The sequence below is a fragment of the Haematobia irritans genome, chromosome 3, assembly GCF_050003625.1.
Source record: "Haematobia irritans isolate KBUSLIRL chromosome 3, ASM5000362v1, whole genome shotgun sequence".
NCBI classification, from domain to species: domain Eukaryota; kingdom Metazoa; phylum Arthropoda; class Insecta; order Diptera; family Muscidae; genus Haematobia; species Haematobia irritans.
In genome coordinates, this window is record NC_134399.1 from 133,201,313 (window position 1) to 133,227,300 (window position 25,988).

The window sequence follows — 25,988 nt, forward strand, 5'->3', positions numbered from 1 at the left end:
CAAAATTTTCTATAGAAATAAAATGTTGACAAAATTTTCTATAGAAATAAAATTTTGTCAAAAATTTTTTTTTCTATAGAAATAAAATTTTAACAAAATTTTCTATAGCAATAAAATTTTGACAAAATTTTCTATAGAAATAAAATTTTGACACCTGCAATTCCATATATTTTCAAGTCAGCCGCAACAACGAGAGATTTTTTAAAGGTGACACTTATATTTGATCCTTTGTGGTGGGTATATAAGTTTCGGCCCGGCCGAATCTTTTTTACCCATTTACTTGCTTTATTTACCTATGGCCTAAAAGTGCATCTTAACTTTCCATAAATTTTGCATTCCTATTGCTTAGGTTTATCACATTAAATTTATGATGGGGTGATAGAGATAAAAACGAAAACCATTTTAAATATCTTGTCGAGCCATTTTAGCGAGAGTAACATCAGTTAGATTTTAAGCATTAGAAAGTTAAGACCCAGAAAAAAACACATAAAACGAAATGATTTATTCAAAAACTCTATAATTTAGACCTACGTGCGAGTTTCAAATTTAGACATGGATTCCATCCAACCACCTGATGGGGTGAAGAAGGGTATTTATAGATAAATACGAACATTGAAGTATTGAAGAATAAATTTCTTCCATCACTAGAGAATGAATTGGATACTCCAGCCGATTTTGAAACAGCCATTAAAGCCTGTGGCTATGGCAAATTTCATATTTTACTTCTGATTGTGGCAATGCCAGCTATTATGGGTACAGTTTATGAGACGGGGGTGGTATCCTATATTCTACCCAGTGCTGAATGTGATTTAAGTTTGGATCTCTTGGACAAAGGTCTTCTAAATGCCACCACCTATTGTGGTAAGTAATTTCGGAATGAAATGCAATTTTACTGGATTATATTGTCACTCAATTTAACTCACTCAAGGTATGCTTGTATCAGCTGTTGCTTGGGGTTATCTGGCCGACAATAAAGGCCGTAAAAAATTGCTTATCTATGGATTTTTATTGGATGGCATTTGTGTGCTTTGTGGATCTATGAGCCAGACGGTAGTGCATTTAATGGTCTCCAAATTCATTGGAGGTATGATGTAAGTATTTGGATTTGCACAAAAAAAAAAACTTCATAGTCAATATAGGTAAATAGTTTATTTGTAGTATCAGTTCAGGTAAGTAAACACTTCCGAATATGACAATATCATTTATAATACCCCACCATAGGATGAGGTGGATGGTATAATAAATGGTAAACTTCCTTTTGTAACACATCCATAGTTGCCACGCGTTCCAAAAATATTCTACCAAAATTTAAAGAAAATTTTACCAACAATCTACCAAATTTGAAAAAATCTAATCTTAAACAAGTATATACAGCACTAAGTTCGGCCGCGCCGAATCTTAAATACCCACCACCATGAACCAAATATTAGGGTTTCCTTTGAAATTTCAGGAGGGCTAGAGGACTTGAGGACACTTCCCGAAGATAAATTTAAAGATTTCACCTATGAAGACTATATCAGATTCTGGATATATAAGAACCATTTTTGTTTGAGTTTTAGAGGAATCATTAACATCTCTTGTAAGTGTGCCAGAAAATTATAAAATAACGTCTTGATTTGAAATCTTAAATCTGTAGAAGAAAAATCTGGAAGTTTTACATTGAGTTTCAAGCAATCTTCATGATCAGTGCGCCTTCTACACCCTCAAAAAGTGAAGTCGGTCTATATGGAGGCATTGCCAAATGGACCGATAAAAACTTAATCCGATACACTTTTTGTGAGCCTATAATACCAGAATATTTACAATTTCAGATAAATCAGATAAAAACTACGGTTTCTAGAAACCCAAGGAGTTAAATCGGGAAGTCGTTCTTATGGGGGCTATACTAAAACACGAAAATACCTCTAGATTTCTAATTTCAGGCAAATAGGATAAAAACTTCGGATTCTAGAAGCCCAAGAAGTAAAATCGGGAGATCGGTCTATAAGGGGACTATACCAAAATATGGACCGATACTCACAATTTTTGGCACACGTATTTGTGGTCCTACAATACCTCTAGATTTACAATTTCAGGTAAATTGAATAAAAACTGCGGTTTCTATAAGCCCAAGAAGTAAAATCGGGAGATCGGTCTATATGGGGGCCATACCAAAACATGGACCGATACTCACCATTTATGGCACACCTCTTTATGGTCATAAAATACCTCTTGATTTCAAATTTCAGACAAATTGGATAAAAAATTCGGATTCTAGCAGTCCAAGAAGTAAAATCGGGAAATCGGTCTGTATGGGGGCTATACCAAAATATGGACCGATACTCACCATTTTCGGCTCACCTCTTTGTGGTCTTAAAATACCTCTAGATTTCCAATTTCAGACAAATTGGGTAAAAACTACGGTTTCTATAAGCCCAAGACCCCAAATCGGGAGGTCGTTTTATATGGGGACCATACCAAAACATGGACCTATACTCACAATTTTTGGCACACGTATTTGTGGTCATACAATACCTCTAGATTTCCAATTTCAGATAAATTGAATAAAAACTGCAGTTTCTATAAGCCCAAGAAGTAAAATCGGGAGATCGGTCTATATGGGGGCTATACCAAAATATGGACCGATACTCACCATTTTTGGCACACCTCTTTGTGGTCTTAAAATACCTCTAGATTTCCAATTTCAGACAAATTGGGTAAAAACTACGGTTTCTATAAGCCCAAGACCCCAAATCGGGAGGTCGTTTTATATGGGGACCATACCAAAACATGGACCTATACTCACAATTTTTGGCACACGTATTTGTGGTCATACAATACCTCTAGATTTCCAATTTCAGATAAATTGAATAAAAACTGCGGTTTCTATAAGCGCAATAAGTAAAATCGGGAGATCGGTCTATATGGGGGCTATACCAAAACATGGACCGATACTCACTATTTTTGGCACACCTCTTAATGGTCATAAAATACCTCTAGATTTCAAATTTCAGGCAAATCGGATAAAAACTACGATTTCTATAAGCCCAAGACCCCAAATCGGGAGGTCGGTTTATGTGGGGACTATATCAAAACCTGGACCGATATAGCCCATCTTCGAACTTGACCTGCCTGCAGACAAAAGAGGAGTTTGTGCAAAATTTCAGCTCGATTGCTTCATTATTGAAGACTGTAGCGTGATTACAACAGACAGACAGACGGACAGACGGACATCGTTATATCGTCTTAGAATTTCTCCCTGATCAAGAATATATATACTTTATATAGTCGGAAATCGATATTTCGATGTGTTACAAACGGAATGACAAACTTATTATACCCCCGTCACCATTCTATGGTGGTGGGTATAAAAAATATTGTCAAAATTTGGTAGTTAGTATGAAAAAATTGTTTTTCTTGCAAACTAAATGTTTATACCCTTCACCACTACTGTGGTACAGGGTATAATAAGTTTGTGCATTTGTATGTAACGCCAAGAAGGAGTATTCATAGACCAACCTTTTAGTATACGGATCGGCTTAGAATTAAATTCTGAGTCGATTTAGCGATGTCCGTCTGTCTGTCTGTCCGTCTGTCTGTCCGTCTGTCTGTCTGTCTGTCTGTCTGTCTGTTGATGTATTTTTGTGTGCAAAGTACAGCTCGCAGTTTTAGTCCGATTGTCCTAAAATTTGGTATTGGGTCCTGTTTCGGCTCAAAGACGATCCCTATTGATTTTGGAAAAAATCGGTTCAGATTTAGATATAGCTGCCATATATATTTTTCGCCGATCTGGTCATAATTGGCGTGTATATCAACCGATCTTCCTCAAATTCCGTACATCCGAATATTTTACGGGTCTCGAAAAACTTGCGAAATACCAGCCAAATCGGTTCAGATTTAGATATAGCTCTCATATATAGCTTTCGCCCGATTTACACTCATTTGCCCAAAAAGGCCAATTTTTAACTCCGATTTGGTTGAAATTTTGCACAGGGAGTAGAATTAGCAGTGTAACTATGCTTGCCAAATTTGGTTGAAATCGGTTCAGATTTGGATATATCTCCCATATATAGCTTTCGCCCGATTTACACTCATATGACCACAGAGGCCAATTTTTAACTCCGATTTAGTTGAAATTTTGCACAGGGAGTAGAATTAGCATTGTTACTATGCGTGCCAAATTTGGTTGAAATCGGTTCAGATTTGGATATATCTCCCATATATAGCTTTCGCCCGATTTACACTCATATGACCACAGAGGCCAATTTTTAACTCCGATTTAGTTGAAATTTTGCACAGGGAGTAGAATTAGCATTGTAGCTATGCGTGCCAAATTTGGTTGAAATCGGTTCAGATTTAGATATAGCTCCCATATATAGCTTTCGCCCGATTTACACTCATATGTCCACAGAGGCCAATTTTTAACTCCGATTTAGTTGAAATTTTGTACAGGGAGTAGAATTAGCATTGTTGCTATGCGTACCAAATTTGGTTGAAATCGGTTCAGATTTAGATATAGCTCCCATATATATGTTTTTCTGATTTCGACAAAAATGGTCAAAATACCAACATTTTCCTTGTAAAATCGCCACTGCTTAGTCGAAAGGTTGTAAAAATGACTCTAATTTTCCTAAACTTCTAATACATATATATCGAGCGATAAATCATAAATAAACTTTTTTGAAGTTTCCTTAAAATTGCTTCAGATTTAAACGTTTCCCATATTTTTTTACTAACATTGTGTTCCACCCTAGTGCATTAGCCGACTTAAATTTTGAGTCTATAGATTTTGTAGAATTCTATCAAATTCTTCCAGATCGAGTGATATTTAAATTTATGTATTTGGGACAAACCTTTATATATAGCCCCCAACACATTTGACGGATGGGATATGGTATCGAAAATTTAGATCTACAAAGTGGTGCAGGGTATAATATAGTCGGCCCCGCCCGACTTTAGACTTTCCTTACTGGTTTATTAATATATTTTAGAAGTTTATCTTCTATTAGTGACAATTTTTGGTGTACAAATATCAAAATTTTATTTCTATTTTTTATTTCTATTTTATTTCAATAGAAAATTTTGTTAAAGTTTTATTTCTATAGAAAATTTTGTCAAAATTTTATTTCTATAGAAAATTTTTTCCAAATGTTATTTCTATAGAAAATTTTGTCAAAATTTTATTTCTATAGAAAACTTTGTCAAAATTTTATTCCCATAGAAATTTTGTCAAAATTTTATTTCCATAGAAAATTATTTCTGAAATTTTGAAGTTTAATCAAAATTTTATTTCTATAGAAAATTTTGTCAAAATTTTATTTCTATAGAAAATGTTGTCAAAATTTTATTTCTATAGAAAATTTTGTCAAAATTTTATTTCTACAGGAAATTTTGTCAAAATTTTATTTCTATAGAAAATGTTGTCAAAATTTTATTTCTATAGAAAATTTTGTCAAAATTTTATTTCTACAGGAAATTTTGTCAAAATTTTATTCCCATAGAAAATTTTATCAGAATTTTATTTTTGAAAATTTTTATATATCTATAGAAAATTTTGTCAAAAATTGACTTCTACAGAAAATTTTGTACAAAATTTATTTCTATACAAAATTTTGTAAAAATTTTATTCCCATAGAAAATTTTGTCAAACTTTTATTTCTATAGAAAATTTTGTCAAAATTTTATTTCTACAAAATTGCATTTCTATAGAAAATTTTGTAAAAGTTTTATTTCTATACAAAATTTTGTCAAAATTTTATATCTATAGAAAATTTCATCAAATTTTATATCTATAGAAAATTTTATTTCTGAAAAGTTTGTCAAAATTTTATTTTTATTGACAATTTTGTCAAAATTTTATTTCTGAAAAATTTGTCAAAATTTTATTTCTGAAAAATTTGTCAAAATTTTATTTCTACAGCAAAGTTTGTCAAAATCTTATTCCTATTGACAATTTTGTCAAAATTTTATTTCTATTGAAAACTTTATCAAACTTTTATATCTATACAAAATTTTGTCAAAATTTTATTCCCTTAGAAAGTTTTAGTCAAAATTTTTTTCCATAGAAAATTTTATTAAAATTTTATTTTTGAAAATTTTTTCAAAATTTTATTTCTTTAGCTTTTTGAAACTTATATACCTATAGTAAATTTTGTCAAAAATTGACTTCTACAGAAAATTTTGTAAAAAATTTATTCCTATACAAAATTTTGTAAAAATTTTATTTTCATAGAGAGTTTTATCAAACTTTTATATATATAGAAAATTTAGTCAAAATTTTATTTCTATAGAGAATTTAGTCAAAATTTTATTTATATAGAAAATTTTGTCAAAATTTTATTTCTATCGAAAATTTTGTCAAAATTTTATTTCTTTAAAATATTTTATCAATATTTTATTTGTATAGAGAATTTTTGTGAAAATTTTATTTATATAGAAATTTTTATCAAACTTTTATATCTATAGAAAATCTTGTCGAAATTTTATTCCCATTCAAGGACATTTTGTAGGGACATTTGTAGCTTTACATCTAGGATCAATAAAATTAAAATTAGGATACAGAGCTCATTTATGGGAGTTATACTATCATTTTGCGACATATTAATAAAACAACTCATGTTGAAACAAATGCCAGTTTAAATATCCACATTATAACAGATACTTTCAAGTAAAAAATGTTTCCTTAATTCCAAAAAAATTTAAAACAAAGATGTTTAATCCGCAAAATAAGTCTTAGCCTATATTTGAAGCTATTTTATCTTAAATATAAAGATTCAACTCTAAAATGCCTTTCTTTAATTTAAGAAAAATGTGCCTTAGTTCAAAGACATACGTATTTAACGAAGGAACGCCAATTTTCAAAATTTGTTCAAATTTGATATATTTTTTTGAAGTAAAGACTATAAACTTTCTTTTAATAAAAATTTCATTATTTTAAAGAAAATTGTCCTTTAACTTGGAATTTATACGGAAAGTGGGGAAGGCGTGAAATGAAGGTACGAAATGAATGTGATTTTTCAATATCTGATCGAGCTACCTCCTCCTTGCTCGATTTTTTGAAAATAGATTTTTTTTTAAATAGTCAGACAAATCCATTGAACTCTCAAAAAGTGCAAAACCTCTTCGATGTTCAAAACCAAGATAAGAAATTTTCTATAGAAATACAATTTTTACAAAATTTTCTATAGAAATACAATTTTGTAGAAATAAAACCTTAACATAAAATTCTATAAAAATACAATTTTGACAAAATTATTTATAGAAATACAATTTTGACAAAATTTCCTATAGAAATAAAATTTTGACAAAATTTTCTATAGAAATAAAATTTGGACAACATTTTATAACGAAAAAAAATTGGGGAAATTTTTCTAAGAAATAAAATTTTAACAAAATTTTCTATAGAAATAAAATTTTGACAAAAATAAAGTTTTGACAAAATTTTCTATAGAAATAAAATTCTATTGTTGTTTTTGATCTCAGCTTAAAGCCATGCATTGACTAAACTACAAGTGTAGCTTAACCAAAAGAGGAAAAGTATGCTTGTCAAATTTATTTGGGCAAAGCCCTATAGACTGCAAGATGGTTGGATGTACAGCTGTTTCGGAATTACCACATTCCTCATCAGCATCCTCTACTTGCAGCAAAACTATCAACCAATTATCAGAATAAATTCGGGTAATTCACTCAACCCAAAGTGAATTACACTTGAACCTTCCGAAAAAGGGTTTGATAGTCGGCTACTACCTAAACAAATTTGCAAGCATATCTCTTTTCCTTTGTCAAACTCAAATCATCGATTGAATATAGTTGACTGGGTTTGTTTTTGAGCGTGCTTCCTCAAATCTTCTATAGAAATAAAATTTTGACAACATTTTCTATAGAAATACAATTTTTACAAAATTTTCTATAGAAATAAAATTTTGACAAAATTTTCTATAGAAATACAATTTTGTAGAAATAAAACCTTAACATAAAATTCTATAGAAATACAATTTTGACAAAATTATTTATAGAAATAAAATTTTGACAAAATTTTCTATAGAAATAAAATTTGGACAAAATTTTCTATCGAAAAAAAAATTGGGGAAATTTTTCTAAGAAATAAAATTTTTACAAAATTTTCTATAGAAATAAAATTTTGACAAAAATAAAGTTTTGACAAAATTTTCTATAGAAATAAAATTTTGACAAAATTGTCTATAGAAATAAAAATTTCTATAGAAATAAAATTTTGACAAAATTTTCTATAGAAATAAAAATTTTACAAGATTTTCTCTAGAAATAAACTGTTGACAAAATTTTTTATAGAAATAAAATTTTGGCAACATTTTCTATAGAAATAAAATTTTAACAAAATTTTCTATAGAAATAAAATTTTGGCAACATTTCCTATAGAAATAAAATTTTCTATAGATATCAAATTTTGACAAAATTTTCTATAGAAATACTATTTGGACAAAATTTTGTATAGAAATAAAATGTTGACAAAATTTTCTATAGAAATAAAATTTTGACAAAATTTTCTATAGAAATAAAATTTTGACAAAATTTTCAATAGAATTAAAATTTTGACAAAATTTTCTATAGAAATAAAATTTTGACAAAATTTTCTATAGAAATAAAATTTTGACAAAATTTTCTATAGAAATACAATTTTGGCAACATTTTCTATAGAAATAAAATTTTCTATAGAAATAAAATTTTGTCAAAATTTTCTATAGAAATAAAATTTTGTCAAAACTTTCTACAGAAATAAAATTTTGTCCAAATTTTCTATAGAAATAAAATTTTGACAAAATTTTCTATAGAAAAACAAGTAAGAAAGTCTAAAGTCGGGCGGGGCCGACTATATTATACCCTGCACCACTTTGTAGATCTAAATTTTCGATACCATATCACATTACGTCAAATGTGTTGGGTGCTATATATAAAGGTTTGTCCCAAATACATACATTTAACTATCACTCGATCTGGACAGAATTTGATAGACTTCTACAAAATCTATAGACTCAAAATTTAAGTCGGCTAAAGCCTTAAGGTGGAACACAATGTTAGTAAAAAAATATGGGATAAATTTAAATCTGAAACAATTTTAAGGAAACTTTGCAAAAATTTATTTATGATTTATCGCTCAATATATATGTAATAGAAGTTTAGGAAAATTAAAGTAATTTTAACAGCTTTTCGACTAAGCAGTGGCGATTTTACAAGGGAAATGTTGGTATTTTGACCATTTTTGTCGAAATCAGAAAAACATATATATGGGATCTATATCTAAATCTGAACCGATTTCAACCAAAATTGGCACGCATAGCTACAATGCTAATTCTACTCCCTGTGCAAAATTTCAACTAAATCGGAGCAAAAAATTGGCCTCTGTGGTCATATGAGTGTAAATCGGGCGAAAGCTATATATGGGATATATATCTAAATCTGAACCGATTTCAACCAAATTTTGCACGCATAGCTACAATGCTAATTCTACTCCCTGTGCAAAATTTCAACTAAATCAGAGCAACAAATTGGCCTCTGTGGTCATATGAGTGTAAATCGGGCGAAAGCTATATATGGGAGCTATATCTAAATCTGAACCGATTTCAATCAAATTTGGCGCGCATAGCAACAATGCTAATTCTACTCCCTGTGCAAAATTTAAACTAAATCGGAGCAAAAAATTGACCTCTGTGGTCATATGAGTGTAAATCGGGCGAAAGCTATATATGGGAGATATATCTAAATCTGAACCGATTTCAACCAAATTTGGCACGCATAGCTACAATGCTAATTCTACTCCCTGTGCAAAATTTCAGCTAAATCGGAGCAAAAAATTGGCCTCTGTGGTCATATGAGTGTAAATCGGGCGAAAGCTATATATGGGAGCTATATCTAAATCTGAACCGATTTCAACCAAATTTGGCATGCATAGCTATGATGCTAATTCTACTCCCTGTACAAAATTTCAACTAAATCGGAGCGAAAAATTGGCCTCTGTGGTCATATGAGTGTAAATCGGGCGAACGATATATATGGGAGCTATATCTAAATCTGAACCGATTTCAATAAAATTTGGCACACTAGACTACACTACTAACTGAACTCCTAGTGCAAAATTTCACCCAAATTGGGGTAAAACTCTGGCTTCTGGGACCGTATTAGTCCATATCGGGCGAAAGATATATATGGGAGCTATATCTAAATCTGAACCGATTTCTTCCAAAATCAATAGGTATCTATTCTGAGCCAAAACACATACTTGTGCCAAATTTAAAGTCGATTGGACTAAAACTACGACCTAGACTTTGATTACAAAAATGTGTTCACGGACAGACGGACAGACGGACAGACGGACAGACGGACAGACGGACAGACGGACATGGCTATATGGACTCAGGAGTCCACCCTGAGCATTTTTGCCAAAGACACCATGTGTCTATCTCGTCTCCTTCTGGGTGTTGCAAACATATGCACTAACTTATAATACCCTGTTCCACAGTGTGGAGCAGGGTATAAAAATTGGGGAAAATTTTCTAAGAAATTTAAATTTTGACAAAAAAAAGTTTTGACAAAATTTTCTATAGAAATAAAATTTTAACAAAATGTTCTATAGACATAAAATTTTGACAAAATTTTCTATAGAAATAAAATTTTAACAAAATTTTCTATAGAAATAAAATTTTAACAAAATTTTCTATAGAAATAAAATGTTCACAGAGGGTGGCCCTGAGCATTATTTCTAAAGACACTATGTTTTACAGAGTAGTTCAAGGTATAATGAAAAAATATAGTGCTTTACTTTGCTGCATCAAATATGAGCCAATCTTTTATTCGTACTTTTCGAAAAAATGTGCCACTTTCCGTGCAGCCATTTATAGCGAATGACACTTTTTGTGCCACGTTTTAGAAATTCTCAGCGACAACGCTGGTCTATCTGGCCAACAATTTCAACCGTGTCGGACCACCCATTTGCACTATAGCTTATCTTAGTCCTCATAATATTGTCGGGTATGCAATTAATTACTAATCTCTCTTTCTACCTTCAACAGAATATGTGGCCCCTTTGCAATTTTGATGTCATATCTCTCAGAATTTCATGGAAGTAATCATCGTTCCCGTATAATAATGGTCATTGGCATTATGTTTGCCATATCGAACATCATACTAACGTTAATGGCTATAGCAATTTTACCAAGAGATTGGAATTTTGAAATATTCCATATGAAATGTAAGTCACATATAACAATCCGAAATAATTTTAAAGTCTTTAAACATCTGTGAATAGTTGTATCGTGGAAGGTATTTATGGCTGTGAGTGGAGTACCCAGTTTATTGGCAGCATTATTGTTACCTTTTTTCCCTGAAAGTCCACGTTTTCTAATGTCTCAAGGAAGAAACAAAGAAGCATTGCAAACTTTCGAAAGCATTTATGCTCTAAATTCGGGTAAACCCAAAACAGACTATAAGGTGGAAAAAAGAAAATAAATATTAAGGAGGTATTAAAAAAAAAGATTTTCTTTAGGTTAAAAAACTTGTGGAAGAAAAGGCAGCTCGTAAATCAAAAGAAGATGTTGAAGAATCAAAATTCCAGGAATTTATTATAGAATCTGGTAAACAAAGTGAAAAACTGACATCATCTACTGAACCAAATACTTTTAGGATATTGTGCTCAAAACCTCATTTGGGTCTATGCCTTTTGGTTTGTGTTATGCAATTTTTTAGTCTAATGGGGTATGTTTCAAAGGTCTTGGATTATATTATTTTGCTAATTATTTTTTTTTTTTATTTAACAATTTTTCCTAGACACAATTCTATGCGTCTATGGTTACCTCAACTATTCGCTTCAATTAATGAATATGAAATGATTTCATCGGAAGCCACTAGCATGTGTACCATATTGGAGTATGGTGTGAATAAGACAGAAATTATTAAAGATCCTACGGAAGAATGTACTGTGGTAAGAAAAAAAGATAAATAACTCTAATATACCATCATAGACAATTTATTGAGTATACAGATTTTTTATACCCTCCACCATAGGATGGGACCCCATAAAGTATATATATTCTGCGTAGTGGTGAAATTCTGAGTCGATCTGAGCATGTCCGTCCGTCCGTCCGTCCGTCTGTTGAAATCACGCTAACATCCGAACGAAACCAGCTATCGACTTGAAACTTGGCACAAGTAGTTGTTATTGATGTACGTCGGATGGTATTGCAAATGGGCCATATCGGTCCACTTTTACGTATAGCCCCATATAAACGGACCCCCAAATTTGGCTTGCGAATCCTCTAAGAGAAACAAATTTCATCCGATCCGGCTGAAATTTGGTACATGGTGTTAGTATATGGTCTCTAACAACCATGCAAATATTGGTCCACATCGGTCCATAATTATATATAGCCCCCATATAAACCGATCTCTCGATTTGGCTTGCGGAACCTCTAAGAGAAGCAAATTTCATCCGATCCGGCTAAAATTTGGTACATGGTGTTGGTATATGGTCTCTAAAAATCATACAAAAATTGGTCCACATCGGTTCATAATTATATATAGCCCCCATATAAACAATCCCAAGATTTGGCTTGCTGAGCCTCAAAGAGAAGCAAATTTCATACGATCCGGCTGAAATTTGGTACATGGTGTTAGTATATGGTCTCTAACATCCATGCCAGAATTGGTCCATATCGGTCCATAATTTTATATAGCCCTTATATAAACCGATCCCCCGATTTGGCTTGCGGAACCTCTAAGAGAAGCAAATTTCATCCGATCCGGCTAAAATTTGGTACATGATGTTGGTATGTGGTCTCTAACAAACACGCAAGAATTGGTCCATATTGGTCCATAATTATATATAGCCCCCATATAAATCGATCCCCAGACTTCACCTCCGGAACCTCTTGGAGGAGCAAAATTCATCCGATTCGTTTGAAATTTCGTACGTGGTGTTAGTATAAAGTCTCTAACAACCATGCCAAAATTGGTCCATATCGGTCTATAGTTATATATAGCCGATCCCCAATCACACAAAAATTGGTCCATATCGGTTCATAATCATGGTTACCACTCGAGCCAAAAAAAATCTACCAAAATTTTAATTCTATAGAAAATTTTGTCAAAATTTTAGCCCTATGGAAAATTTTGTCAAATTTTATTTCTAACAAGTATATACGGCCGTAAGTTCGGCCAGGCCGAATCTTATGTACCCTCCACCATGGATTGCGTAGGAACTTCTACTAAAGGCTGTCATCCACAATCGAATTACTTGGGTTGCGATAACACTTGCCGATGGCAAGGTATCGTAAAACTTTTTAACACTGTCTTCTAAATTGTAAGTTAGTCCATAAGGGGTATATATTAAACAAAAAAAAAGGCCGATTAAATACGTATATAATTCAGTTTGACAAAATTTTCTATAGAAATAAAATTTTGACAAAATTTTCTATAGAAATAAAAACTTGACAAAATTTTCTATAGAAATAAAATGTTGACAAAATTTTCTAAGGAAGTAAAATGTTGACAAAATTTTCTATAGCAATACAATTTTGACAAAATTTTCTATAGAAATAAAATGTTGACAAAATTTTCTATAGAAATAAAATGTTGACAAAATGTTCTATAGAAATAAAATGTTGACAAAATTTTCTACAGAAATAAATTTTTTACAAAATTTTCTATAGAAATAAAATTTTGACAAAATTTTCTATGGAAATAAAATGTTGGCAAACATTGTTATAGAAATAAACTTTTTACAAAACTTTCTATAGAAATGAAATTTTGACAAAACTTTCTATAGTAATAAAATTTGACAATTTTTACATGGCTGTTAGAGGCCATATACTAACGAAATGTACCAAATTTCAACCGCATCGGATGACTTTTGCTCCTCCAAGAGGCTCCGGAGGTCAAATCTGGGGATCGGTTTATATGGGAGCTATATATAATTATGGACCGATATGGACCAATTTTTGCATGGTTGTTAGAGACAATATACTAACACCACGTACTAAATTTCAATTGGATCGGATGAATTTTGCTCATCCAAGAGGCTCCAGAGTTCAAATCTGGGGATCGGTTTATATGGGAGCTATATATAATTATGGACCGATATGGACCAATTTTTGCATGCTTGTTAGAGACCGTATACTAACATCAGGTACCCAATTTCAAACGGATCGGATGAATTTTGCCCCTCCAAGAGGCTCCGGAGGTCAAATCTGGGGATCGGTTTATATGCGAGCTATATATAATTATGGACCGATATGGACCAGTTTTTGCATGGTTGTTAGAGACCATATACTAACACCACGTACCAAATTTCAACCGGATCGGATGAATTTTGCCCCTCCAAGAGGCTCCGGAGGTCAAATCTGGGGATCGGTTTATATGGGGGCTATATATAATTATGGACCGATATGGACCAATTTTTGCATCGTTGTTAGAGACCGTATACTTAGACTACGTACCAAATTTCAACCGGATCGGATGAATTTTTCTGCTTCGGAAGGCTCCGCAATCCAAATTTGGGGATCGGTTTATATGGGGGCTATACGTAAACGTGGGCCGATATGGCCCATTTTCAATACCATCCGACCTACATCAATAACAACTACTTGTGCCAAGTTTCAAGTCGATAGCTAGTTTCGTTCGGAAGTTAGCGTGATTTCCACAGACGGACGGACAGCCGGACAGACGGACAGACGGACAGACGGACGGACGGACATGCTTAGATCGACTCAGAATTTCACCACGACCCAGAATATATATACTTTATGGGGTCTTAGAGCAATATTTCGATGTGTTACAAACGGAATGACAAAGTTAATATACCCCCATCCTATGGTGGAGGGTATAAAAATTAAAAAAATTAAAGAACAAAACACACAATAACAAAACAAAGCGAATGAAGGAAAGAAGAGGAAGCACGCTCAAAATAAAACCCAGCCAACTGCATTCAAACCGATGATTTGACAAAGGTGGCAAAGGAAAAGATATATGTTTGTACGAATTTATTTCGGCATAAGCCGGCTACCAATGTAAAGCCTTTTTTCGGAGGGTTCAAGTGTGGTTTATTGTTGGGTTTAATAAACTGCCTGAATTTATTCTGATAATTGGTTGATAGTTTTGCTGCAAGGAGAGGATGCTGATGAGGAATGTGGTAATTCCGAAACGTGCGTCCATCCAACCATCTTGCAGTCTATAGGGCTTTGCCCAAATAAATTTGACAAACATTCTTTTCCTCTGTTGGTTAAGCTACACGTGTAGTTTAATCAATGTATGGTTTTAAGCTGAAATCAAAAAAACAACAACAAATTTTATTTATATAGAAAATTTTGTCAAAATTGTATTTCTATAGAAAATTTTGTCAAAATTTTAATTCTATTGAAAATTTTATCACAATTTTATTTCTTTAGCAAATTTTGTCAAAATTTTATTTCTTTAGAAAATTTTGTCAAAATTTTATTTCTATAGAAAGTTTTGTAAAAATTTTATTTCTATAGAAAATTTTGTCAAAATTTTATTTCTATAGAAAATTTTGTCAAAATTTTATTTCTATAGAAAATTTTGTCAAAATTTTATTTCTATAGAAAATTTTGTAAAAATTTTATTTCTATAGAAAATTTTGTCAAAATTTTATTTCTATAGAAAATTTTGTCAAAATTTTATTTCTATAGAAAATTTTGTCAAAATTTTAATTCTATTGAAAATTTTGTCAAAATTTTATTTCTATAGAAAATTTTGTCAAAATTTTATTTCTATAGAAAATTTTGTCAAAATTTTAATTCTATTGAAAATTTTATCACAATTTTATTTCTCTAGCAAATTTTGTTAAAACTTTATTTCTTTAGAAAATTTTGTCAAAATTTTATTTCTATAGAAAATTTTGTAAAATTTTATTTCTATGGAAAATTTTGTCAAACTTTTATTTCGATAGAAAATTTTGTCAAAATTTTATTTCTATATAAAATTTTGTCAAAATTTTATTTCTATAGAAAATTTTGTCAAAATTTTATTTCTATAGACAATTTTGTCAAAATTTTAATTCTATTGAAAATTTTGTCAAAATTCTATTTCTATAGAAAATTTTGTTAAAATTTTATTTCTATAGAAAATTTTGTCAAAATTTTATTTCTATAGAAAATTTTGTCCAAATTGTAGATCTACACGGACGAAAAAGACTGTTTTTCATATTTTTGGGTGTAAAAATTATATGTTTGGAACTCAAATTTTGCAACCAAATAATTTAAAGTGCAAGCATATAATGTTCATAAACTAGCATAACATGTTTGGGACATATATGTTAATATGTTAGAACATATTATGTTTGGGACATAAACAGTTTGTAAATTTAATATGCTTAGATGCAAACATTTATTAATTTAGAAATAGCCTATAAACATACATGTGTTTAGAAAGAGAGATCTAGAGAGTTTGCTGCAAGTAAAATATTTAATGGAAGTAGCCAATTGGCGCCTCAAAAATATATTCGCACAAAGAAAATTTCATTACAATTTTTTACTGCCAGTGTATGCCCCAAGGTGAAACATAATATGTTTGAACAATACAAACAATATTTTGTTTGGGCCAATCCTGAAAATATATATGCTTGAAGCAAAATGTGTTTGGGGTATATGTTACAGTAGCGATTTTTTTTTAAGGTGTATAGACAATGTTGTCGAAATTTTATTTTGTCAAAATTTTATTTCTATAGAAAATTTTGAATTATATATGTACGTATTTAATTGTATACGTATTTAATCGGCCTTTTAGTTTAATATATACACCCTCATAAAAAATCGCTTCTGTAACATATACTCCCAAACATATTTTGCTTCAAGCATATACATTTTTGGGTATTGCCCAAACATTTATATGTTTGTTCTCTTCCAATATATAATATGTTTGAAAGCATATTGGTCTAAACAATATATGTTTGGGTAGTCTAAGTTTCAAACATTTTGTATTTTTGCATCCAACTTCAATAATGTTGTCTTCCAAAAAACAATATGTTATTTTGTGAACATATAATATGTTTGGAAGCATTTTGCACCCAAAAATATTATATGCTTAAAAAAATTCTCCCAAACAATATTGTGCTCAAAATTTTATTTATTTATTTATATATTTACAATCATAATGAATTATGAAAATAAACAGGTAATATAGGTGCTAACAACATAGGTTTTCGACCTGAATGCTCAAAATTTTGTTTCTGCCTAATTGTATATTCCTCCACATCTTTCTCACTTCCACGACATTTTTTAGTTCTTAGCACCTTTTTCTGTAATACAAACATTGTAGAAGAAATTATTCAATTTTATGATTTTTTTTTATTTTAATTTTACCTTTTGCCGGACGGGGATTCGAACAGCGGACTACACAGTTTGTAAGGATCAAAGAAGTAGCTGATCAATTGCCCAAGGAAAAATAAAATGTTAATTTTGTAATAACAAGCAACAACCACCAACTTAATTCAATATCGCTCCCTGTTAAATAGCGCTCCAAGCTACTAAACACATATATGTTTATAGGCTATTTCTAAATTTACAAACATTTTATGTCCCAAACATAATATGTTCTAACATATTAACATATATGTCCCAAACATGTTATGCTAGTTTATGAACATTATATGCTTGCACTCAAAAATATTGTGTTTAAAAATTTGTGTTCCAAACATATAATGTTTATAGCCAAACATATGAAAAACAGTCTTTTTCATCCGTGTACCACGTATGTACTACCTTGCAATTAAGAAGACGGTGTTAGGAAGTTTTAAGATACCTTGCCATCGGCAAGTGTTACCGCAATCCAAGTAATTCGATTGTGGATGACAGTCTTCAGTAGAAGTTTCTACGCGGCCGTAAGTTCGGCCAGGCCGAATCTTATGTACCCTCCACCATGGATTGCGTAGGAACTTCTACTAAAGGCTGTCATCCACAATCGAATTACTTGGATTGCGATAACACTTGCCGATGGCAAGGTATCGTAAAACTTTTTAACACTGTCTTCTAAATTGTAAGTTAGTCCATAAGGGGTATATATTAAACAAAAAAAAAGGCCGATTAAATACGTATATAATTCAGTTTGACAAAATTTTCTATAGAAATAAAATTTTGACAAAATTTTCTATAGAAATAAAAACTTGACAAAATTTTCTATAGAAATAAAATGTTGACAAAATTTTCTATGGAAGTAAAATGTTGACAAAATTTTCTATAGCAATAAAATTTTGACAAAATTTTCTATAGAAATAAAATTTTGACAAAATGTTCTATAGAAATAAAATGTTGACAAAATTTTCTACAGAAATAAATTTTTTACAAAATTTTCTATAGAAATAAAATTTTGACAAAATTTTCTATGGAAATAAAATGTTGGCAAACATTGTTATAGAAATAAACTTTTTACAAAACTTTCTATAGAAATGAAATGTTGACAAAACTTTCTATAGTAATAAAATTTGACAATTTTTACATGGCTGTTAGAGGCCATATACTAATGAAATGTACCAAATTTAAACCGCATCGGATGACTTTTGCTCCTCCAAGAGGCTCCGGAGGTCAAATCTGGGGATCGGTTTATATGGGAGCTATATATAATTATGGACCGATATGGACCAATTTTTGCATGCTTGTTAGAGACCGTATACTAACATCAGGTACCCAATTTCAAACGGATCGGATGAATTTTGCCCCTCGAAGAGGCTCCGGAGGTCAAATCTGGGGATCGGTTTATATGGGAGCTATATATAATTATGGACCGATATGGACCAATTTTTGCATGCTGGTTAGAGACCGTATACTAACATCAGGTACCCAATTTCAAACGGATCGGATGAATTTTGCCCCTCCAAGAGGCTCCGGAGTCAAATCTGGGGATCGGTTTATATGGGAGCTATATATAATTATGGACCGATATGGACCAATTTTTGCATGGTTGTTAGAGACAATATACTAACACCACGTACTAAATTTCAATTGGATCGCATGAATTTTGCTCATCCAAGAGGCTCCAGAGTTCAAATCTGGGGATCGGTTTATATGGGAGCTATATATAATTATGGACCGATATGGACCAATTTTTGCATGCTTGTTAGAGACCGTATACTAACATCAGGTACCCAATTTCAAACGGATCGGATTAATTTTGCCCCTCCAAGAGGCTCCGGAGGTCAAATCTGGGGATCGGTTTATATGGGAGCTATATATAATTATGGACCGATATGGACCAATTTTTGCATGGTTGTTAGAGACCGTATACTAACATCAGGTACCAAATTTCAACCGGATCGGGTGAATTTTGCCCCTCCAAGAGGCTCCGGAGGTCAAATCTGGGGATCGGTTTATATGGGGGCTATATATAATTATGGACCGATATGGACCAATTTTTGCATGGTTGTTAGAGACCGTATACTTAGACTACGTACCAAATTTCAACCGGATCGGATGAATTTTGCTGCTCCGGAAGGCTCCGCAATCCAAATTTGGGGATCGGTTTATATGGGGGCTATACGTAAACGTGGGCCGATATGGCCCATTTTCAATACCATCCGACCTACATCAATAACAACTACTTGTGCCAAGTTTCAAGTCGATAGCTAGTTTCGTTCGGAAGTTAGCGTGATTTCCACAGACGGACGGACAGCCGGACAGACGGACGGACGGACGGACATGCTTAGATCGACTCAGAATTTCACCACGACCCAGAATATATATACTTTATGGGGTCTTAGAGCAATATTTCGATGTGTTACAAACGGAATGACAAAGTTAATATACCCCCATCCTATGGTGGAGGGTATAAAAAACTTAATTGTGATGACATCTTGGCCATTTAAAATTTATTTAAAATTTTTACATAGAACATTGATTGTCTCCTTGACGATGGTTGTCGAACGTATGGGCACCATATTGGGTAATGTTATATTTCCCATGTTCATGTCTGTGGGTTGTATACCACCATTCGTTATGATAACAGCAGCAATGTACAGTAAGTTGAGCTGAAAGAAATGGAACAGAAGCATATATTTTTTATTAACGTATATTTATTAAATTATTTTATTTTTTTTACAGTTGGATGTATTATTGCCGCATTTTTACCCAATGCCAAGAGACTGGACCTTAAATAACTACCTAGTTTATATTTTATTATACTGTAGTAAATATTGTAAATTCCTGTGTTGATAAATATTTTTACTGGAGAAGTTTACAATTTCTTTATAGTAAAAAATCATACATTTGTATTAACAAAAAAAATATTTTTTAATTTAATCACAAAATAAATTGATCGAATTAATTTTTTAATTGAAATCACGAATATTATATAATATTCGTTTTATGCCCAGTTAAAATTATAACATAATTTTAACTGGGCATAAAAAATATTTGATTAAGAAATTAATTGTTTTTTTTTCAAAATTTCAAAAAATTGTTTAATTGATTCAATTGAAAATTTAATTGACGTTGATTGCAAAAACCAATAAACTTTTTAATTGATTCTATTGCTATTTAAAGGGTGATACGGTCAAAATTTGGTCAATATAAACTTGACGTATTTCTTTCAATTTTGCATTTAAAAAACCTGAACACCCCTCGAAACCTTAACCTCTCTCTCCGAGATGCCGCAAATAAGCTGGGTGTATCGTCTACAACCGTGCATCGAGCCAAAAAACGTGCCGGACTATCGACTTACAAGAAGGTAGTGACTCCAAATCGTGATGATAAAAAAAAATACGACGGCCAAAGCGCGATCCCGGAGGCTGTACACGACGATGCTGACGAAGTTTGACTGCGTGGTAATGGACGACGAAACCTACGTCAAAGCTGACTACAAGCAGCTTCCGGGACAGGAGTTTTATACGGCAAAAGGAAGGGGAAAGGTAGCAGATATTTTCAAGCACATAAAACTGTCAAAGTTCGCAAAGAAATATCTGGTTTGGCAAGCCATTTGTACCTGTGGCTTGAAAAGCAGCATTTTCATAGCTTCCGGCAATGTCAACCAAGAAATTTACGTGAAAGAGTGTTTGAATTAACGTCTGCTGCCTTTCCTGAAGAAACACGGTTGTTCCGTACTGTTTTGGCCGGATTTGGCATCTTGCCATTACGGTAAAAAGGCCATGGAGTGGTACGCCGCCAACAACGTGCAGGTGGTTCCCAAGGACAAGAACACTCCCAACACGCCAGAGCTCCGCCCAATTGAGAAATACTGGGCTATTGTCAAGCGGAACCTAAAGAAGACCAAAAAACTGCTAAGGACGAGCAGCAGTTCAAGGCAAACTGGCTTTCTGCGGCGAAGAAGGTGGACGAGGTGGCTGTACAAAATCTGATGGCAGGTGTTAAGCGTGAGGCCCGGCAATTCGGATTTGGAAAAGCGAAAGCCTAACTGAATATTTTTCCTGAATTTTATACTAATTGAACTTGAAAAAGAAATTTAATTTGATTTTTTAAATAAACGATTTCACCGATTTACACGCGTTTTCCCTTGACCAAATTTTGACCGTATCACCCTTTATTGCAGAAAACAATAAACTTTTTAATTGATTCAACTAAATATGTAATTGATGATGATGGAAAACTCAATCAGCTTTCTAATTCATTCAATGAATAATACCCACCACCATAGAATGGTGACGGGGGTATAATAAGTTTGTCATTCCGTTTGTAACACATCGAAATATCGATTTCAAACTATATAAAGTATATATATTCTTGATCAGGGAGAAATTCTAAGACGAAATAACGATGTCCGTCTGTCTGTTGTAATCACGCTACAGTCTTCAATAATGAAGCAATCGTGCTGAAATTTTGCACAAACTCGTCTTTTGTCTGCAGGCAGGTCAAGTTCGAAGATGGGCTATATCGGTCCAGGTTTTGATATAGTCCCCATATAAACCGACCTCCCGATTTGGGGTCTTGGGCTTATAGAAATCGTAGTTTTTATCCAATTTGCCTGGAATTTGAAATCTAGAGGTATTTTATGACCATAAAGAGGTGTGCCAAAAATGGTGAGTATCGGTCCATGTTTTGGTATAGCCCCCATATAGACCGATCTCCCGATTTTACTTCTTGGGCTTATAGAAACCGCAGTTTTTATTCAATTTACCTGAAATTGGAAATCTAGAGATATTTTCGGGACATAAAGGGGTGTGCCGAACACGGTGAGTATCGGTCCATATTTTAGTATAGCCCCCATAAGAACGATCTCCCGATTTAACTCCTTGGGTTTCTAGAAACCGTAGTTTTTATCTGATTTGCCTGAAATTGTAAATATTCTGGTATTTTAGGCTCACAAAAACGTGTATCGGATTAAGTTTTGATCGGTCCATTTGGTAATGCCTCCATATAGACCGACTTCACTTCTTGAGGGTGTAGAAGGCGCACCACTGATCATGAAAATTGCTTGAAACTCAATGTAAAATTTCCAGATTTTACTTCTACAGATTCAAGATTTCAAATCAAGATGTTATTTTATAATTTTCTTGCACACTTACAAGAGATGTTAATGATTCCTCTAAAACTCAAACAAAAATGGTTCTTATAAATCCAGAATCTGATATAGTCCTCATAGGTGATATCTTTAAATTTATCTTCTGGAAATGTCCTCAAGCCCTCCTGAAATTTCAAAGGAAACCCTAATATTTGGTTCATGGTGGTGGGTATTTAAGATTCGGCCCGGCCGAACTTAGTGCTGTATATACTTGTTTTATTTCTACCTTGTTTTATTTTTTTTTGTTTTCTTTTTGTGGTTCCCCAATTTTCTATTTCTATCCATTGACCTAAATACCAAATTAGGCAAATAAGCAGCCATTATTGATTAAGAATGTAATTAAGCGTAAAATCCATTGGATATTCATTACAGAAGTACCACCTGTTTGTCTTCAGCCAAAACCTCAGCACAAGCCACTCGAAGAAAAGCCCCTTTAAAGGCATTTGAAAAATGTTAAACATCTTCAATAAGCAATGGAGTGACTAAAGTGACTCTCATACATTTACTTTAATTTTATGATGAGTGATGAAAACTGATCCATGGATCAAAGACAAACGAAAACAAGAGCAACAACAACAAAATGGAAAATCATAGCAAATCTGAAACTGATGATGGTAATGACGATGACGATGTAAAAGAGTTAGGCAATATCTCAAGTAAGATGCAATCTTTAAGCATCTAATGCGAAGGAGTATTGGACAAACAAGTGGGGGCCAAAGAACATCAATTGTGGCATCATTCCACAATAACAGAAAAAAGAGGAGCCAGTCATTCGTTCGTCTTGTTGGCCGTCTGTCCTTGGATTGGTTTGTCTCTACGATTGTTTGTCTGTCCGTCTGTCTGTTTGTCTGTCTATTATGTGGCAGTCTGTCCCCCAGTGGTACACTTTCAACATGGTTACATTACTGATTGTGCACCCGAGAGTAGTTTGACTACAATCATTTTGTTAAGATGCCCCCTCTTAATGTTGTTGCCCATTGGCTGCTGACCACGGTTGCCACACTTGCTAGAATTCTAACAAAAATGGTAGATTTTTTACTGTTTGGTGGATTGGTAGAATTCTTAATATTTTTGTTAGATTTTGCAAAATATTCCCCTCCAACTACGACTTACCACATTTTCTATAGAAATAAAATGTTGATAAAATTTTCTATAGAAATAGAATGTTGATAAAATTTTCTATAGAAATTAAATGTTGATAAAAATTTATATAAAAATAAATTTTTTATAAAAATACAATTTTGACAAAATTTTATATAGAAATAAAATTTTGGAAAAATATTCAATAAAAATAAAATGTTGACAAAATTTTCTATAGAAATTAAATTTTGAAAAAATTTTCTATAGAAATAAAAATTTGACAAAATTTTCTATAGAACTAAAAATTTGACAAAATTTTCTATAGAACTAAAAATTTGACAAAATTTTCTATAGAAATAAAATATTGACAAAGTTTTCTATATAAATAAGGATTTGACAAAATGTTATATAAAAAAATTTAGAAATTCTCTATAGCAATAAATCTTACAAAATTAAAAAAAAAAAAAAACAAGTATATACGGCCGTAAGTTCGGCCAGGCCGAAGCTTATGTACCCTCCATCATGGATTTCGTAGAAACTTCTCCTAAACACTGCCATCCACAATCGAATTACTTAAGTTGCGGTAACGCTTGCCGATGGCAAGGTATCTTAAAACCTCCTAACACCATCTTCTAAATTGTATATAAGTCCATACGTGGTATATATTAAATCAAAAAAGATCGATCCAATACGTATATAATTCAGTTTGACAAAGTAGACATAACATTTTGACAAAATTTTCTACAGAAATAAAATTTTAACCGAATTTTCTATAGAAATAAAATTTTCACAAAATTTTCTATAGAAATAAAAATTTTCTATAGAAAGAAAATTTTGACAAAAATTTCTACAGAAATAATATTTTAACAAAATTTTCTATAGAAAAAAACTTTTGACAATCTTGGTAGGTTATTTTTGGCTCGAGTGGCAACCTGATTATGAACCGAATAAAATTTGAACAAAATTATCTATAGAAATAAAATTTTGATAAAATTTTCTATAGAAATAAAATTTTGACAATGATGAAAATTTTATTATGAACAGAATAAAATTTTAACAAAATTTTCTCTAGAAATAAAATTTTGACAAAACTTTCTATAGAAATAAAATTTTGACAAAATTTTCTATAGAAATAAAATTTTGGTAGATTATTCTTGGCTCTAGTGGCAACCATGATTATGAACCGATATGGATCAATTTTTGTGTGATTGGACCAATTTTGGTATGGTTGTTAGCGACCATATACTAACACCACGTGCCTAATTTGAACCGGATCGGATGAATTTTGCTCCTCCAAGAGGCTCCGCAGGTCAAATCTGGAGAATGTTTTATATGGGGGCTATATATAATTATGGACCGATATGGACCAATTCTGGCACGGTTGTTAAAGATCATATACTATCACCATGTTCCAAATTACATCCGGATTGGATGAAATTTACTTCTCTTTGAGGCTCCGCAAGCCAAATCTGGGGATCGGTTTATATGGGGGCTATATATAATTATGGACCGATGTGGACCAATTTTTGCATGGTTGTTAGAGACCATATACCAACACCATGTACCAAATTTCAGCCGGATCGGATGAAATTTGCTTCTCGTTGAGGCTCCGCAAGCCAAATCTGGGGATCGGTTTATATGGGGCTATATATAATTATGGACCGATGTGGACCAATTTTTGCATGGTTGTTAGAGACCATATACCAACACCATGTACCAAATTTCAGCCGGATCGGATGAAATTTGCTTCTCTTTTAGGCTCCGCAAGCCAAATCTGGGGATCGGTTTATATGGGGGCTATATATAATTATGGACCGATGTGGACCAATTTTTGCATGGTTGTTAGCGACCATATACCAACACCATGTACCAAATTTCAGCCGGATCGGATGAAATTTGCTTCTCTTTTAGGCTCCGCAAGCCAAATCTGGGGATCGGTTTATATGGGGGCTATATATAATTATGGACCGATGTGGACCAATTTTTGCATGGTTGTTAGAGATCATATACCAACACCATATACCAAATTTCAGCCGGATCGGATGAAATTTTCTTCTGTTAGAGGCTCCACATGCCAAATCTGAGGGTCCCTTTATATGGGGGCTATACGTAAAAGTGGACCGATATGGCCCATTTTCAATACCATCCGACCTACATCGATAACAACTACTTGTGCCAAGGTTCAAGTCGATAGCTTGTTTCGTTCGGAAGTTAGCGTGATTTCAACAGACGGACGGACGGACATGTTTAGATCGACTCAGAATTTCACCACGACCCGGAATATATATACTTTATGGGGTCTTAGAGCAATATTTCGATGTGTTACAAACGGAATGACAAAGTTAATATACCCCCATCCTATGATGGAGGGTATAAAAAAATTGACAAAATTTTTATACAGTACATTGTAATTCGTTAAATTGGCCCTGTAAAGGCTTTGA

The 25,988-nt window shown here is 32.4% G+C and overlaps 1 protein-coding gene across 1 annotated transcript; it reads left to right on the plus strand.

Annotated features, from left to right (window-relative positions):
• Positions 1-433: 433 nt before the first annotated feature.
• On the plus strand, positions 434-20,298 carry LOC142231198 (synaptic vesicle glycoprotein 2B-like). Its single transcript, XM_075301817.1, has 10 exons — positions 434-589; positions 649-861; positions 929-1,091; positions 11,025-11,203; positions 11,261-11,442; positions 11,498-11,706; positions 11,779-11,932; positions 16,476-16,531; positions 19,844-19,971; positions 20,055-20,298. Exons 1-10 carry the CDS (start codon positions 553-555, stop codon positions 20,108-20,110), a joined length of 1,377 nt encoding a protein of 458 aa, XP_075157932.1. The 5' UTR covers positions 434-552; the 3' UTR covers positions 20,111-20,298.
• Positions 20,299-25,988: the final 5,690 nt, after the last annotated feature.